The 17,718-nt window shown below is 46.8% G+C and overlaps 1 protein-coding gene across 4 annotated transcripts; it reads right to left on the bottom strand.

The window, feature by feature from the left end:
* Nucleotides 1-18: 18 nt before the first annotated feature.
* Nucleotides 19-15,942, bottom strand: LOC142768276 (uncharacterized). Of its 4 annotated transcripts, none has more exons than XM_075870248.1 (6): nt 15,579-15,942; nt 14,266-14,553; nt 9,337-9,576; nt 8,734-8,963; nt 7,635-7,731; nt 19-268 (listed from the first exon to the last, which is right to left on the bottom strand). In XM_075870248.1, exons 1-3 carry the CDS (start codon nt 15,619-15,621, stop codon nt 9,449-9,451), a joined length of 459 nt encoding a protein of 152 aa, XP_075726363.1. In that variant the 5' UTR covers nt 15,622-15,942; the 3' UTR covers nt 19-268; nt 7,635-7,731; nt 8,734-8,963; nt 9,337-9,448. The 4 variants fall into 4 exon arrangements, with proteins under 4 accessions (XP_075726363.1, XP_075726359.1, XP_075726353.1 ...); XM_075870244.1 differs by having other exon boundaries at nt 7,635-7,763; XM_075870238.1 differs by lacking the exon at nt 19-268 and adding an exon at nt 5,987-6,290.
* Between the last annotated feature and the right edge of the window lie 1,776 nt (nt 15,943-17,718).

Here is a 17,718-nt window from a genome sequence, read left to right on the forward strand (position 1 = left end):
ACAACATTGTGCAAGCTTTGTCGTATAATCAATCAGAAAACTTTAACACGTCGGCGAAGGCGCTCGCCTGTGGCTAACCTCGGTGGATTGTCGCGACGCCTCCAGCGTCACCGTCATCGCCGTCGTCGTTGTCGTTCGTGACGCCACCGACGTCGTCTCACACCATGGCCACTTTACAGGTCTCCGACAGGTCGCGTGTTACGGTGAGAGGCGCAGCCACCAGGTGCAGGGCTTACAGCGACGGCGATGCGCGAAGCAGAACGTGGTCCTGCGCGTAACGCCGCCATAATGAGAGCTAAGCTCGTGAGTTGACTTGCTCGCACTGACAAGAGAACGTAATTCCTGTCTTGAGAGAGTTTCTTGAGGAATATTTTGGCGAGGTGTAAACGCGAGTGCGTCCGGCTTTTAAAAAATTTGGCAAGAGAGTGCGATTGAGGTAAAAAATATGAATCTGAATCCGATGAGACCAGTTGAAAAAAGAAATTGTGCGATTCTGAGGGCGAGTGAGCTCTAAAAAGAAAATATATTTCGTTATTAGGTATAACTGATGACCGCGTCTTCTGCCAACCTATGGCCGTATCTACTCATATTCAGTCTTTCCATTCGGCTCATGACAATTTATATTATTAATCAGTCTACTCGCACGTGTTTCAACGCACGTACGCCAGCGGGATCTGTAGTGACGCGAGGCGTGAGCAATAGAGTATGAGGAATGGCGAGTGCCTCTACTTCTAGCCGCAATCTGATCAATGGCAAGTTATTGGCAATAAAGCGCACGAACATTATGATCGAGAACCTGATTACGCATTACAAACTCATGGGTTGCTTGACTATATCTAGCCGTGAGACCGAACAAGTCCAGTAAACTGTCAATAAATAAGGTTAAGTGTGCTCCAACTTTTTTGCTGACCCAGTGAAATAAAAGTGAAACTAACCGGTAATGCGAACAAAAAAGAAAAAGAATAAGAACACCCCAAACCTTCGCCTTTTGCAGTTTAGTGCAATAATTCTTATAGTGCTTGCTTGAAATACTTAGTGCAAGAAATCTTTTTGAACTTGCTATGCTTTACATGGCCTTAGGGGAAGAGGCGCGGTGCTTGTGTGCCTCTTGTAGTGTGGTACCGGCTTTAAACCATGAAGCCATTATGATAGTTGCTTGTTCTGGCACCCACTGTCAATGGGCGCTTGTACCACGCCTCATTGCTGCAATATTCATGTTGCATCTCGAAGCAGGTATAAAGGACGCGTGGGTTCCTAAAGCATGAAAGTTACTTTCAATGCATTTCCAAGCAGAGGAAGTTCTTTTCGCTGTTTTCACAAGGACACGCATGGCCGTGTGGTAGAACATGCATACGCCATGCAGCCGGCCGGGATTCAATCTCTACTCTGACCCAGTATTTTTAATATTTATTTTATTTGCATTGTTATCGATTTCTCAGTGACGCATAAAATATTATTTCGATCCTAACCAACGACGCCGACGTTGCCACAAGAGTCTCTGCCAGAACGAGCCCTTTAAGGGCGTGTGCCTTGGCTTCTCGTCACAATCACTATAACGGCAAGTTATTGGCGTTAAAGCGTACGGGCCTCATGATCAAATACCTCATTGCACATTGACGTATTCTTGAGTCGCTTGAATCCCTTGAGCCGTGAGACTGTACAAGTCTAGCTTAGAAAAATTTTGATGAATGAGCTTAGGTAAGCTCCAATTTTGTCTGCCGACCCATACTGAGCAAGATCATGAAAGTGAAAATAACCAGCACTGAGAACAAAAAACGCAAAAAATGAGAATACCCCAAACATTTGTTTTTTGTAGTTTATCGTTATATTTCCTAGTGCGTACCTTAAATACTCAGTGTACGAAACCTTTTCAAACTTGCTATGCACCCATTACGTTGACTTAAGAGAATAGACGGAAATGCGTGTCTGGCTTTTGTAGTGGGCGACCAGCTTTAAACCACGAGGTCATTATGATAATCGCATGTTCTGAGGCCCTCTGCCAAAGGCCGCTTGTACCACACATCATTACGAAAACATTTCGTGTTGCATTGTGAAGCAAGTCTACAGGACGGGTGTGTTTGTAAAGCATGGAAGTTACTTTAACTGCGATCCCAAGCAGAGGAAATTAACTTCGATATATTAACAAGTAAACGCATGGGCGTTTGGTAAAACATCCGCCCACCTTGCAAACCGCCTTCATTCGATCCCCCCTCTGACGCAGTATTTTTATTATTTATTTGATTTGCATCAAATTCCATTTCTCGGTCACGCGCAAAGCGGTCCTTCAGTCGCAACCAACAACCTCAACAACCGTGTTTCTCAACAAACGTGTTTTTAATGACCATATCTTGGTTTAAGAAAGTATTTAAAGGCCCAGATAAAATTGCATTACTACATTATTATTTGTCATCTGGCTTGCTTGCGTTTTGAAAACTAGACGCCCCTTTGCTATCAAGGATACACATCGATAATGCGCATGTCATTAATGACTAGGAAATTCGAGGCACATTATGGCTGTGCAACGCAAGCAAGATATGCCCCTTCACACGCCGGGAAAGAAAGACAGTATTTTTTTTCTTTTTTAACACAAACTTGTTTCATGACGGGGTACATTAAGGCTCCACTGACGTATTTCCGTCAGGGAAAAAGCGTTGCAAAATATAATCTAACAGATTTCAAAGGAAAGAAACAAGACGGATTGTTTTTGCCTTGGGGTGTCGATCTAGCGACATCTCAATCCGCCATGTGCGGCGCTAACCAGAAGTCCACGAAACGCACGTTGCCAACGATGTTAACGGCAAGCCATATACAAAGAGCATATACCTTTTGGCTGTCTTAAAAGCTGTATTTTCATCGCGCTATTGTTATCATTAGCGAAATGGTGCGATCACTTCGCTTTGGGCATGCTTTCAAGGTTGATGCTAGCTTTCCGATAACCGTCTCCTCCACAGAGCGCAGTCTCTTCTGCGTGCCCGCTTATCGCACTCGTGGTTCGAGAGAGGACCAATGTCACTTTGCTCGCTTCTGCACCCACGTTTAGAAAAATAGCACGCCTCTCACACACAAATAAATAAGGACTGCGATTGTTCATGCTTGTCCGGCGTATACTCTTGCGTTCGTATAGTGTTTTGTATTACTGATTGGACAGCGTGCTAGAAGTGTCAAGCTGTGACAGTACTTAGTGCACGCAAGTGTTGTGAATGCTCATTTTGTGCGTGCTTTCGGCTTGAGGTGTATGCTGAAGGCTTCGAAGGCGTTGTCGTTTTTAGTTTGAATTTGAAATTTGTAGCATTAGCATTCATTCCATCGCCTTTGTGGCAAAACAGTAAACGCTCAACTGTCTTTGTGAATACAGACTTCACTTTCTTGTTATAACAATTTCCATAAAGAGGAATCAGCCACGTTTTTTTACTGTGTAGTGCATGATCATCATCATCATTTTCTCAATCACCGCGCCGCGCCTCTCGCGCCGTAGATGCTAGCTTGAGCTGCGCGAGAATGAGAACGAGCTGACACGCCTGGCGTGGCGGACGCTGGTAGCCGACGTGGCTCCGCTTCAGGCCTCCAATAAAGTGGCGAGATCGGCACGGCCCCATCGGCCGCCTTCGACGTCATCTCACGTCTCCTCTTCTCGCGCCGCTACATTGGTGACCCGGAGAACACGCCCTTCGCCGAACGGCCCGCTGCCATGTTCCCGCAACTTTGCCCGCCAGTGCCGCCGTTCCAATCGACCTACCCAAAGGTATGGTTTATGCAACTCGACGCCGTTCTTGCGGTGAATGGCGTCATGGACCAGCCGCAGATGCACGCCATTCTTCAAGACGCCCTTCCGGTAGAGTTGCGTCATCTCTCTGGCACTTCAACCTCCAGCCAGCAGCCTTACGATGACCTCTGCTCGGCGGTTCTTGCCAGACATGGCCTCACCTACCACCCGCTGCCGTTCACCCGCGACTTACAGGTTTTGTCCGCGTCGCAGCGTGCGGTACCCTCCAGCCCAAAAGTCTTCACTGACCAGGACCTAGCTTCCCCGACAACGTCTCCCTCCGCCTTGGATCCGGCCGCTGGCGCGGTGAGTCTCGCACCCGGTCACAGATCCGACGAGGTTCTTGAGGTCGTTCCTGCTGCCGACGACCTCTCCACCACGGGGTGCGTTTTTTCGAGGTCCGCGGCCGATGGTACTTCTGGCACGCTTGCTACCTCCATGTTTTCCATGAGAGCGACGGCACGCGACACCGTGGCCCCACCGGAGTCTATGACGACCACCTTGCCGCCCGCATCGAAGTCTGGCACAGGTGACCTTTCGCCCGTTGTTGACTTCCCTACCTCGAAGCTTTCGCCTTCAACAACGTCCGATAAACGAGACTTAACCTCTCGTCTGGCCACTGGCGACGCGTGTCCTGCGCTCGACTGCCCATCCGCCAAGGTTGTCGACATTTGGGCTGAATGCAACCAGTCAGCCACGAGATTTGTGTTTTCATCGTCCTCGGCCGACGACGCTGCAGGCATGCTTGCCGCCGGCTCGTCTCAGCCGACCTCCATGGCTCACGGCACGGCTGACACGTCGGGTTCTGCGACGGCGGCGTCATCGAGCGCCCTGGCGTCTACAACGACTGTGGACATCGTCACGCCTGCTGTTCACCCCCCGGTCGCGAGGGCTTCAGTGTCAACGATGTCCGGGGGTGCCTCTCCCCTCACCTCGGTGATCTGCGTGTCTGGCCGGCAGCAACCATCCTCGCCCTCGCGGTCTCTCGCGGGCGAGGTTGAAGCCAAGGGCTGTCAACCACGGCCAGACTTCCGAGATGTTGCGACTCTGACCGACGCTCCTGAGGACGACGTGCCTGATCTGCCTATGTCACAGCAGACCGCACATTTCACGCCTGGCATGCGGGCACCCATCTTTCATACCGACGTGCGCACGAACCGACGTGCGCCGACTACTGAGGGTGTTTCGCCAGGTCAGGGTACGCCCACTGAGCCTCCTCTGGAGTCCATGTCGGCTGGATCCCGTGACACGCCTGCTGCTGAGTTCTTGACGGAAGCCGTGGGCGAGCTGGCGTGTGACTGGACTGTGGGCACACCCTTTTACGGGCCGCATGCGTCATTCACCTCTGCCCGGCGTGTACAATCCTACTTGCTCACTGCCAGCGTGGGTGGTCAGATCCACTCATATTCAGATGCCACTCACGTCACGACACCTGCATACCGACATCGGCACCAGTGCTGTGCACGCCCGCGAGGGCACCGTCAAGGCCATTGCTTGTCGATGGGTGGTCTGCAGGACTTCACTACGCCACTTCTAATTGCTTCGCGCGCAGGAGCCAAATCGGCTTTTGTGCACCCGTCGTCACCTCACCCTGAACGCATCTTTACTACCTGCAATGCTCACTCGCGACACCCTGTGCGCTCCCAGCTAGCCCCAGCTGGTCATCCTGTCACCCACTTGTGTGCAAACACAGTTTCGGAACGCTTACTTCTTCGTCCTCTGCGCAACTCCCAGTGTCGCCCACCAGAGACCCACTGGCTCCCTTTGGTCACTACACGTTGACAAACTGGACTTCCTAAACGGACACCCTGCGGATCGTCGTTCATGTACATAGTCTCTTTCTCTTTCTTTGTCATATACACTTCAAATCGCGCAAAGCGCTAGGGGGGGAGCCCTGTAGTGCATGATCATCATCATCATTTTCTTAATCACCGCGCCGCGCCTCTCGCGCAGCAGATGCTAGCTTGAGCTGCGCGAGAATGAGAACGAGCTGACACGCCTGGCGTGGCGGACGCTGGTAGCCGACGTGGCTCCGCTTCAGGCCTGCAATAAAGTGGCGAGATCGGCACGGCCCCATCGGCCGCCTTCGACGTCATCTCACGTCTCCTCTTCTCGCGCCGCTACAACTGTATAAGCCAACAGCCTATTCAACCACGTCTAGTAGTTCGTCGTGTGCTACGAAGCAGCGTATATGTGTATAAAATGCACCCACAAGCGCTGTCTTTCTTGTGAAGTCGAGCGTTGACGCCTCCAGGTGCTGTACCACAGGTGCATCATGCATCGGGAAAGTGGTGCTAACGCCCGAGTCGCCAACTGCTGCCCACTCGTCTGGTTCTCCATCGTCGCTGTTGGGTCGAGTCGACCATAGCACCAGGCTGCGTGGAAGACTCCAGAAAGAGGAGTACAGACCACCTTTGTCGATCGGCACTGAACTCCTGGTGTGCTGCTGATGTAGATAAGCCAGGACATTGCGTCGGCGGCTGAGTGTTAGGCCGTAACCAGCCCGAGAGAGGAATTGGGCTTTGCCCTGTGAAACGTATATAAACGGACACTGGAATTCGCCTATCGAAACATGCTTGTAACTTCTTTGTGACTTAAAAATTGGGTGCTTTAAAAGAGAAAGAAGGCAAATTTAATGGTTGTTATAAATGACAGGCACGATACGAGGCATGCAGTTGTGAGGGGCTGCAAAACTACTCAACTAAATTCATCTGCCGTTAAGAAGAATCCGCATCGTGCCTTCGTGTTGTGCAAAGCCACATTATAAGCCCAATTATGAAGAAAGGATAGTGTACACATTTTTAGCCAATACTGAAAGCAGCCAAAAGTAAAAAGCTTCTCATGGAAATAGTGACATCGTCAACTCATGTAGTCGTTTTGAAAGCTACTTGCCGTCCACAGTGGAATACGCTAAGGTAAGCATAAATCGATAGTTAGCAGCAAAAGAAACCAAGAATTTTATGCCCCGCCACGGTGGTCTAGTGGCTAAGGTACTCGGCTGCTGACCCGCAGGTCGCGGGTTCAAATCCCGGCTGCGGCGGCTGCATTTCCGATGGAGGCGGAAATGTTGTAGGCCCGTGTGCTCAGATTTGGGTGCACGTTAAAGAACCCCAGGTGGTCGAACTTTCCGGAGCCCTCCACTACGGCGTCTCTCATAATCTTATGGTGGTTTTGGGACTTTAAACCCCCAAATCAATCAATCAAGAATTTTATGCTTAGGTTTGTAAACCGATATGTGAATCACCAAGTAAATGCCGCTACTCCATGTCAACTATTTAGTGGTTTGGGGATCTAATTCACCGTCCACAACAGAATGTGCAAAAGTAAGCTAACATACAGGTAGCTGCAAAAAAATGTTATCCAGGATTTTATGTTCATAGTGACCAAAAAGGCATGAGAGTCACCACCTAAATGCTGCTACTGTATAATAAAACGTTATTTATTAATCGCTGCTATTGCTCCAGGCGTTGTCCTCGATTTAAGGGCGCGAGAAAGGGATGTGGTTCACAAAGGCTGTGAATCCACATACTGTGATTTGCAGTGGTGGATTCCACACAACCAAAACATCCAATTTAAAAAGCACATAAACAGCCGACGTTTTTTTTTTTTTTCACTGCACGGACTGTCTACATCAAAACTCCTGTGGATTCTGAGGAACAGGTTAGAAACGCGCCTACCGTTGTGAAGACACGAAGTCCGATGCCACATTTTATGTTTAAACTGGATTGTTTTTGGTCCTGATATGTCTGAAAGGTGAGTGTGACTACTCAGGGGTTAATTGCCAGAAATTGAACGCTTCATAAATGAGCCGTTAAATGAGAAACAACAGCGTCGACTAGCTCAAACTGGAGACTAGAAAATGGCGCCTTACCATGGCGGTGTCCAGCGTTGATGCTGATGCTGATGACCTCTGATGGATGGCGCTTACCCAACGAGGGTGATGGGTCCAAAACCGGGCGGCAGGATACCTAATGGAAACTAAAATGGAACTGAAGCCAATCTGAAAAAGTAGTTTAAAAATAATACTACCAAAAAACAAAGCTATTTGCTGAGCAAGCGGTTAAACCATCTCTTGTTTTTGATAGACACAGCTACGAATTATATTCTAAAGATCCGAAAAGGTTGGAGTTCACTAGCACAGTAATCTTTTAGTTGCGTTGATGTAATCAAACACAGTGGAGCATATATCCCTGTGACAGTAACCAAATGAAGTTCCGCCAAATGATAAAATTACTGGCATATTAACTTGTACTTCTAGCTTTTGTAATGGGGTTACTAAAAATCTTTTTTTCTGATAAGAATAACATTGTTCTAGCGTTGTTCTAGAGCGAGCAGATCATGAGGAGTTCAACGCACATGCAACTTCTTTTTTCGTGGATTGTGATTATCGCGCGTGAAATGCACGTTTCGGCCACCTTATTTTAAAATAATGACTTCGGTGAAAAGTGGTCTATTCGGAAATGTCCACGGTTTAAGTTACACAGAGATACTGATCAAATATAAAAAAACATATAAAATAGGGAAGGTTTCGACACTTACGGCAGCGTTTCACATTGAGCCATTGCAGTAGAATTGTGGTATAAAAGCTAAAATCGATGCCGCCAACAATTGAAACTTATTATACTCTGAAGGCTACAGTAATTGCTGTAGAGGGTGGTACTAATAGTTCCGATTAGCAAACACTTGTAGCCACCTACGGTGGTCTTATGTGTAGGGTGCTGGGCTGCTGACCCGCTGGTCGTCATTGAAAATCATGGTGCCGGCTTACCAATTTTCGATGAAGACAAAAATACCTGAGGCACGTGTAGTTAGATTTAGGTGCGTGTTAAAGAACTCCCGGTGGTTCAAATTCTAAACGGCCTCTCCAACGGCGTCTCTCATTATCATGTGTGTTTGGGGCGTTAAACGCCAAAAATTAACTCGTCAGCTCAGGGGTCAATATTTTAAGGCCACTGGTGCCCCGGTCTCACCAGCTTCCGTCTGCGGTGCATCAGGCCCAGGCGTCTGCTTCAACAGTGGCAACTTCCGCACTGTCTGTTTTCCTTGCTCCCAGCTGGTTCCCACTTGCTGACGATGATGATCGCCGTCTGCGACCTTGATTGTTAACATGTGGTGGCCGTCAAGGGGCTGTACAATGCCAGCCTCACACCTGAGTTTCGTCTTGTAGTTACGGTATTCGAATATCCGAGTTCTTCTGTATCTGCGTGAAAGAATGGATGACGTGAAAATACGGCAGCTATGGAAGTAAAGTTGCAAAGCAAGCAGCGTGAAGAGTGTTTTGCTGCTTGGCAGTTATGTGGTGATGCTGCAATAGAATTCAGTCTTAGCGCTCTTTCAGTGTGCCACTAGCGTTCTTGCGCTGTCGCGATTCAGTCGCTCACACTTCTCTTTCTGCTCAGCTGTAGAAAGGCGTAATGCGAAAGTGGCGTATTCTATTTTCATTTATGAACGCTGCCCACTAGTGAACGTTGTTCCATTATCGGAAAGCACCGCTCGGGCAGGCAAAATCTATCAAACATATACTGTAAGGCTTCGATAGTCGGTCCCGCATTGGCTATATTCACTGGACTCACCTCTATCCACTTTCTGTGCGAGAAAACCGCGATAAGCAACACATGTCCGTCAACCGGGTCGGCATACTTTGTACGTGCACCCTTGCCAAGTGTTCTTTGATTTTCGGCTATGTCACAGGCTCCCTGGCAAGTCCCGCGCGGCAGGGTTTCCACCCCGCGACCTGCGGGTCACCAGCCGACTGCCTTCGCCGCTTGTGGCGGGTTGTCCCACAGGTGATAGACTCCAGATTGACAAGGAGACTGTGTCAAAGGAAATGGGATGTTTTTGTTGGTGTCGTTGCCGATTCAATAAATACTGCGATGGGAGAAACAATAATAAAATTCTAGCTCCCAGAACTGAACTTGAGCATTCATCATAGTATTTTTTTCTAGCTCAAAGCCACCACAGGGCTCTTGTTCCGCATAAAAGACCCAGAACAAGCGTAATATGAAGACAACAGTGGTTGTGGTAGCAGTGCGAGTGATCAACTAGCATTTCAAAGAAACAAACAATACATATCTATGATTCCTCATAGGAAACTCGTACGTTCCCTCCTATGACCGCTACGTATACGATATGCGCATCATCGCCCCGTAACGTGTTTTTCGTGGTTATGAAACTGAATTATTGTGAGGAAAATCCTCCACTGAACTACCCTCTATTGACGCATGCAGCTACCTAACCAGTTCGGTGAACGATACGCGTTCTACAGCTCAATATACACGGAGACATTTCACCATCTTGTATCGCTTGGCTCAAATCGAAAAAAATCTGCATAAGCTGGCTGATATTCGCTGACTGCTTGGCGCGAAATATTGATTTTCTTAGCTCAGTGAGTGTTTGGGCTATTTGGTTTTACAATTGCGCGACCTTTGCTGCGCAAATCGAAGTTAGGGAGAAGACAAAACATAAGTGGAGAGTACATGCGCAAACTATCAACTGAAGTTTATGAAACGAGCTTGGATGAATGATGGCTTCCCGGAACGAGAAAATTTGTTTTACGAAGTAGGTGGGGCTCGAAATCTTGATCCACGGTCTTCAGATGCAAAACGTGAGGTGATTACGATTACCAGATGGGGTGCTGAATAAAAATTCTTACCCGAGTATTCTGCATACTCAGATTCCAGATTTGACGTGTAGCATCTGAAAACCGTAGCAAGATTGCCGATTCCCATCTTCTTCGTAAACCGATTTTTCTCTTTTCAGGAATCCCTGATTCTTCCAAGTTCGTTGAATAAACTTCAGTTGATAATTTGCGCTTGTACAGTCCACTTTTTTTTTGTCTTCTTCCTAACTTCGTTTTCTGGAGAAATTGTACCGCAATGTTTTCCAGTCATATCAATACCCACTATGCGTGGGATCTGGCAGATCGCACGCATAGAAGCTGAGAAATACTAATGATGATTATAAAGAAAAACTGCTAAGAAATTCTGCCTTTTTCACGACGTGTAACGCGACTCTCAACATCAACGGAAAGAATGTAGAAGTATAAATTTGTGTATTCGGTACCCGTGTTCGCTTCTCAGTGGGTGCCTCACCATTCGGAGAAGTACAGATTTTCTGGCGTATTTACTTGTCATGTATGATGTTTTTACCATGGAATTACAGCAGGACCAAATACACGTAGGCTTGTAAAGTATGGAGCCCTCTGGCATAAGAGCTCTTTCCTTTCGCTGTCATATTTTGCGCCCATGCGTGAACGAAGCTATGCATGCAGGGCTTCATTGAACAGGTGTGAGAGTTGAATTCCTCAAGTACATGCACTTGCAAGCACATGAGCATTATTTTAGTTTAAAATGAGTTCTTCTAACGCTACGTTTGACTTTAAAACACTGCAGTTCATTTCAAATGAACATTTATTTAATCTTTAAAAACTAATTCTCAAAGTGCGAAAGTGCGCGAGAAACAAAATAATTTGCACAATTTAGTAAGTAGAGTCCATGTAAAATTCTCCAGTGTATCAGCTGCAGCACCAGCATGGACCCGTCGGTCTAGCGCCCAGCGTGATCTCGAATATGCTGTCACAGCCCTGGACGTCGTCGTCGTCGGCATCGATGACCCGTCAGAAACCCGGCATCGTGGGCTTCTTCGCGGCCCACGAGCTTCTCGCGGCGCATACTAGTGAAGGCAAAGAGGGCAGCGACGACGGATAAGATATTGACTGAAGAATCAGCGCGAACCTCGGGCGCCATCTCTGGACCTATCCAAGAAAGGGTATTTATTTTTTGAGTTAACGTAACGCGAAGTTACACACGTGTTTCCGCGCAAGCGCATTCATCTTTCCCGCTAGAAAAAAGTTGTGGGAGTGTCTTCAATCATTTCACTTGAAAGTCAGCTCTTATCACGTTCATATTGTTTCGTCATACCGTTGTCAGGCTTCAGCTACGATATATAACACCGATAAATCAACTCGCCCAGATCAAGCTCTTGTTCCATGACTTGCGGAAATTGGCACGTCTAACGACTTCACCAACATAGTAGTGCCTATAGTAGCAACAGTATACTGCAAATCAAAGTTATACTATTGATATATGAGGTTCAACAACCCAAAACCACATCGATTTGACAGACGCCGTAGTGGAGGGCTTCTGAAATTTCGACCACCTGGGGCTCTTTAACATGCACCTAATTATAAGTAAACCAGCCTCATACATTTTAGCCTCCATCAAAAATGGCGCTTCCCATTAGGAATTCGATCTAGCAACCTACGCGTGAGCAGCCCAGAGGAAAATGAAGTTAGATTCTGAATCATGTGTAACGTAGCATGTTTAATTCATCAAAAGCTACTTTGCTCTTTATGGGACACTAGTCGAATGAAGCAGTGAATAAAAATCCGCACAAATATGTACAAAGCGTTAAAAAATACGCAGATCCAAGGTACATAGGGATTAGATGATATGCGAAGCACGAATAAGGAGGGTTAATATACCGCTCCCTAATCTAACTAACGTTACGAGGCAGACGAGAAGCTCACAGCGAACACAAGTAGAAATGTTATGCGCACCCAGATAACTATAAATAAGGTGCAAGGATGCTGTTTATTGTCGCGTAACGATGGCTCCACTAACGTTTGCAACACCAGCCCCAGCTCTCGTAGGAATGTAAACTACGCCGTACACGACTTACGTGTCATGATTATCAATTTTGCGCCAGCCATTTGTGTTCGTTGTCCATTCACGTTTCGTTACACCGAATGTGTTATATGTGAAGCTAGCGAAACGGCCGCGAGCGCACCATGAGCACAGCATGTAGTCGTGTTTTACATGATATGCACGCCATGATTGTCATGTTTGGACGTCATTTACCTTTCTCGTCCGTTTGCGTCACATAATGCCAAATATAGTATATTTGAAGCTAGTGAAACGGCCGCGGGCGTGCTATCAGCGTAGCATGTAGTCAGTTTTACATAGCACACTTATCATGATTATCATGTTTGCACGTGTCTACCTTCGTAATCATTTCACGTCAAGTAATATCAAATTCTGTTTGTGTGAAGCTAGCAAAACGGCCACGAGCGCATCATGAGCGTGAGATGTAGTCATTTTCTTACGTGACACACATACCAGGATTGTCATGTTTGCACCAGTCATATACATTGGTCCTCCATTCACTTCACGTAATACAAAATTGGTATATGTGAAGCTAGCGAGATGTCCGCGAGCGTACCATGAGCGCGGCGAGCAGTCATGACTTACATGACATGTATGTCATGATTCCCACATTAGGTAAGGCCTACCGCTTACGTTCGCCTTGCAGCCATGTCATTCTATACCAGTTTTACAATATGTCATTAAACAAAACCACAGATATCGCAGCAAGACAATGACATTAAAATCATGACATTCATGGCATACATATTATGATTTTCATGTAATGGCTAATCACTTATGGTCGTCATACAATTATTTTAGGCCGCACCAATTTTGGCATTCCTAACATAATCCAAACGGCCAGGAGAGTTAAATGTTGTAGGCGGCTACATTGATAGACATATATGGCCGATTCGCGCAAGTTTGCTAAGAGATGATTCACATTTAAAATAAAACAGCATAGCCATCTGCATCGGAGACATTTAAAGCACGTTCCCCACCTGATTGGCTAAAGCGGCAACACCTGCCGCTACCGCAACCACCGCTCACGATTTTTTTAACGCTCAACGCATCACCCGCATTAGCGCCCTTGAACCCGTGACGCCACCCGTACGTGCGCCATGCTGCTCCCTTTTGGAAGGTGGCATGCATTTTTTTTGTGCTTCAGTGGTGTGTAGAAAGTATCTAGCTGCATGCGTCTTTTTCGCGTGCTATTCAAATTTTTTTGCTAATGCAATCATCATTTCAATGAAACGGTGAAACTCACTTTTTTTCAGCTACTTTCGAAAGATAAGCTTATGTGACCACATTAAAAACGGCTGAGCAAAAATGCCTCTTTTTAACCCAGAACTTTAATCATCTGGCTGCTCACCCTCGAGGCACAAGTTCGATACCGGCCATGACGGTAGAATTTCAGTCGAGAAGAATTGTCAGAGGTCTGTTCACTGTATACGATGTCAGCGCGCAATAAAGACCTTTGGTTGCAATATTGGGAGCCCTCCACTACAGCGTTTCTCAAAAGCACGATATGGTTTGAGGATGTACCTAAACACATCGTATAGTATAGCATTATCAATCGTCATCTGGCGTGCTTCCGTTTTGCAAACTCGAAGCTCGCCTGTTTCCATCAAGGATGCTATTGTCACTCCGACAACGTGCATGCCGTTCGTGACTAGGAAATTTCGGACGCGCAGCGGCAATGCTACGCAAGCGAGATATATATGTTGACTCATAGGGTAGAATACAAACACGCCCTTTTTACTCATGTTTATTACTCTTTTTTTAGTGTAGGTCAACAATTAGTCCTAGGCTTGTTAGAAAGAATGAAGCTGCAACATATGTGAATAAATATGCACCCACCAGTGTCGGGGTCTCCAGCGTTGACGAATGCAGGCGCTTTCAGGCGTCGTACTAAAGCCGCATCATGCATCGGGAAGGCGTTGCAAACGACCGAGTCGCCCGGTGCTGTCCGCGCCTGCGGTCCTGTGTCATCGCTGTCGTCTCGAGTCATCCGTGGCAGTGCACTGCGTGGAAGGCGCCGAATAGCGGAGTCCAGGCCGCCTCGTTGAGCCGGTGCTGAACTCCGGGTGCGCTGCTGATGTGGGGAGGCCGGGATCTTGCGCCGCCGGCCGATTCTTAGGCGCAAACCTGTCCGAGAAAAAAACTTTGTCATGCTCTGCAAAACGTTTCAATATAATCAGAGGCCGGAATCAAGCTGGAGAAACATGCTTATGGCATCAGAGTGTCTTGAAAAAGACGTGCTTTGAAAGAGCCGAAAGACAAGTTTATGGGAGTTATGAAGCAAATGCACTTAACGAGGCGTGCAGTGTTGCGCAGCTAGAAAATTACTTATCTAAATGTATCTGCTGTTGAGATGATTTCAAAGTGGCATTGCGCAACACAAGGACACGTTGCCGATCCCACAACTTGTGGTCGTGTTGCACAATGTCACAATGGAAGCCCTAACAGTGGTATAAAGAGTATACCGCCCTCGCACCGACTGGAAACCACGAAAGTGAAAGGTTCTCGACTTATAGAACTAGTGAGCACGTCAACTCATTTAGTAGTCTTCAAAGCTACTTGGACTTTTTCAGTAGAAAAGAGAATTGTAAGCTACGATCGACATATAGCGACATAAAACGCCCAACAAAGATTTCATGTCTTAATTGGCCAAACCAACGTGCGAGTCACCGTGTAAATTCTGCTACAACCTAAGTAAAATGTAAATAATTTATCGCAGTCATTTCGCTGCTGGAACAGTTCGATCTAAACGTGCAAGAAAAATACGATGGTGCTCACAGGCTGTGAAACCGAGCACTGCACGTTTTCAAGGGTGTGCGTTCCATCGCAAGATTCTACAAAACCAAACCGTCTGTTTGAAAGCGCACAAATATCGTACATTTTTTCGCATCCACGTCCTCACTACTCATAACAGCTGCGATGACCGTGCATTCTGGTCAAGTTGTCAGAAACGGAACTAGTCTCAGAAGACACGAAATTCTATCAACCATTTCATATTTAAACTAGATGATTTAGGGCTCTCGACATGTTTCAATATGAGTGACCGCTTGATCGAAGATTGCGAGGCATTGAACACTTCATGAATGGGCAGTGAAGTAAAGAGAAACAATAGCCCTGACGAGCTCTAACAGGAGAAGGAAATGGCACCTTACCGTGGCGGTGACCGTGTTCTGAACGAGCAGATCTTGAGGACATGTCGACTGCAACGCGCTTGCAACTTATTCCTCAGGTGATGGTGAACCACGTATATAAAATGCGCATTTCGACAACCTTGCCGGGAAATGTCAGCTTCAATGAAAAATGTTCTAATCGAAATCATTCACGGTCAAACGTAAACAGAGGTGCTAACCAAATAAAAAGAAATTATAAAGCAGTGGAGGATTAAACTGTCGTACAGTGGCCTTGTTTGCAATGAGGCAGTGGCAGTAGAAGTTGGGTATAGCATTTTAAATATATGGCACTACAGCGCATGCACATTGTGCAACAAAATCGCATGCGTAGAAGAAAGGATGCTGTTCGGCGTAGTATACAATATTTTGGATGAAGAACAACTTCGAAACCGCTATGCTGGTCTAATATGTATGGTGCTCCAGTTATCTCTGTGCACGGACAAAGACTGCCGAGCGCCATCGTCACCCCCTAAGGGGAGAATGAGCGTCATCCCGAGATTAAAAAAAAATTACAGCATTTCCATGGAGTGCATGATGATGAGTGGGGCGAAGCATCCGCCAGTCCTTCTGCGCTGCCATCTGTCCAATCGTTCTTATTTCTGTCTGTTCGTGCGTCCAACTGTGTGACCATCCGTTCATCCATTCGTGCGTCCGTCCGTGCGTCGGTCCGTTCGCGCATCCATCTGTCCGTGCATCTATCGTTCCATCCGATTGTCCGTTCGTGCATTCGTTCATCCATACATCAGTCCATCCATCCGTTCTTGCGTCCGTCCGTTCGTTCGTCCATCCAACTGCCTGTCTTACTGACCGTGCGCCTGTCCATCAGTTCGTTTATCTAGTGAACACTCCAAGTACCGCCATCTCGCATATTTTCATCATATATTCATCATATATAAGTACCGCCATAGAGTGGACATTCCAAAGACTAAACGAGAGCTGGCACGGCTGGACTAGGGTGAGTAGCATTCGCTAACTTTCTTGTGGACTGCGCTACGTGTCTAGTTCCCGCCTTTCACCGCCACTTGTTCATGGCACTGTGGCCCAATCCTCGCTAAACCTTGCTAAAACCAAGGAAGTTACGCTCAGCGAGTTCAACGTGGCAACCTTTTCTGGGGAGATTGGGCTCGAAACCCGTCCTTTAAATTTTTTTAGTAAGCATCAAATTCAAGGCAAAGTTGTTTGGAGAATATGTCACTGATACTTTTCTTTGTAAGGTATTTCATCAGAAACAACTATCTTTTTATTTATGATTCACATGTGCGGGTTCCCTTCTCAATCAAAAAGGGTGCATGCGTGCCGCTCCTCTATTCCGGCCATAGACGTCCCTACCTACCTACCTACCTACCTACCTACCTACCTACCTACCTACCTACCTACCTACCTACCTACCTACCTATTTACCTACCTACCTACCTACCTACCTACCTACCTACCAACCTACCTACCTACCTACCTACCTACCTACCTACCTACCTACCTACCTACCTACCTACCTACCTACCACTACCACGACGACGACGGCGACAACTGCTACTACTACATACATCGCAGACGCACGACTCACGGCTCAAGGAGCTGCGCCCCTAAAATAGTGTGAATGAGCCTAAGACGAATAAAAGCCGTGCCTAGAATAAAGAAAACAAGAGTGAAGACGTCGCTGATTACATAAGTAGGTCAATTATTATACTTCCGGAAACGACTGCAAGTACATCACTGCCGTAATTACGCCATTTGATATTCTGGTTGAATTCTCGCTTATTTAGAAAGTGTTTGTGCTCACGATGACAACCTCTTTAAAAAATAATTTTTCAAGGAGAGGTGTCGGACGAAAATTCACGAAGCTTTTCGCGTACAAGAATTGGCTACTGTTGCTCTCCTCACTTGGCGTATGTAACATCAAAAAGAGTGTTTCGCTTGTATGTGTGTTTTGATAAAAAGTTAGTACAATAAAACTTTTAATACAAACTTTTAAATGATAACACAATTGGCAGGCAGCTTTTCTTGCAGCGCACTATCTTGATAGTGGCAGTAACCAATGCAAAGCTTATGTTCTGTTTGTTATCGCGCTGGTGCAGGGTTCTCTCGACATCGCTAGCCGTGCCTTTGTGTCAGAACTTGTTGT

The sequence above is a fragment of the Rhipicephalus microplus genome, chromosome 1 (assembly GCF_043290135.1).
Source record: "Rhipicephalus microplus isolate Deutch F79 chromosome 1, USDA_Rmic, whole genome shotgun sequence".
NCBI classification, from domain to species: domain Eukaryota; kingdom Metazoa; phylum Arthropoda; class Arachnida; order Ixodida; family Ixodidae; genus Rhipicephalus; species Rhipicephalus microplus.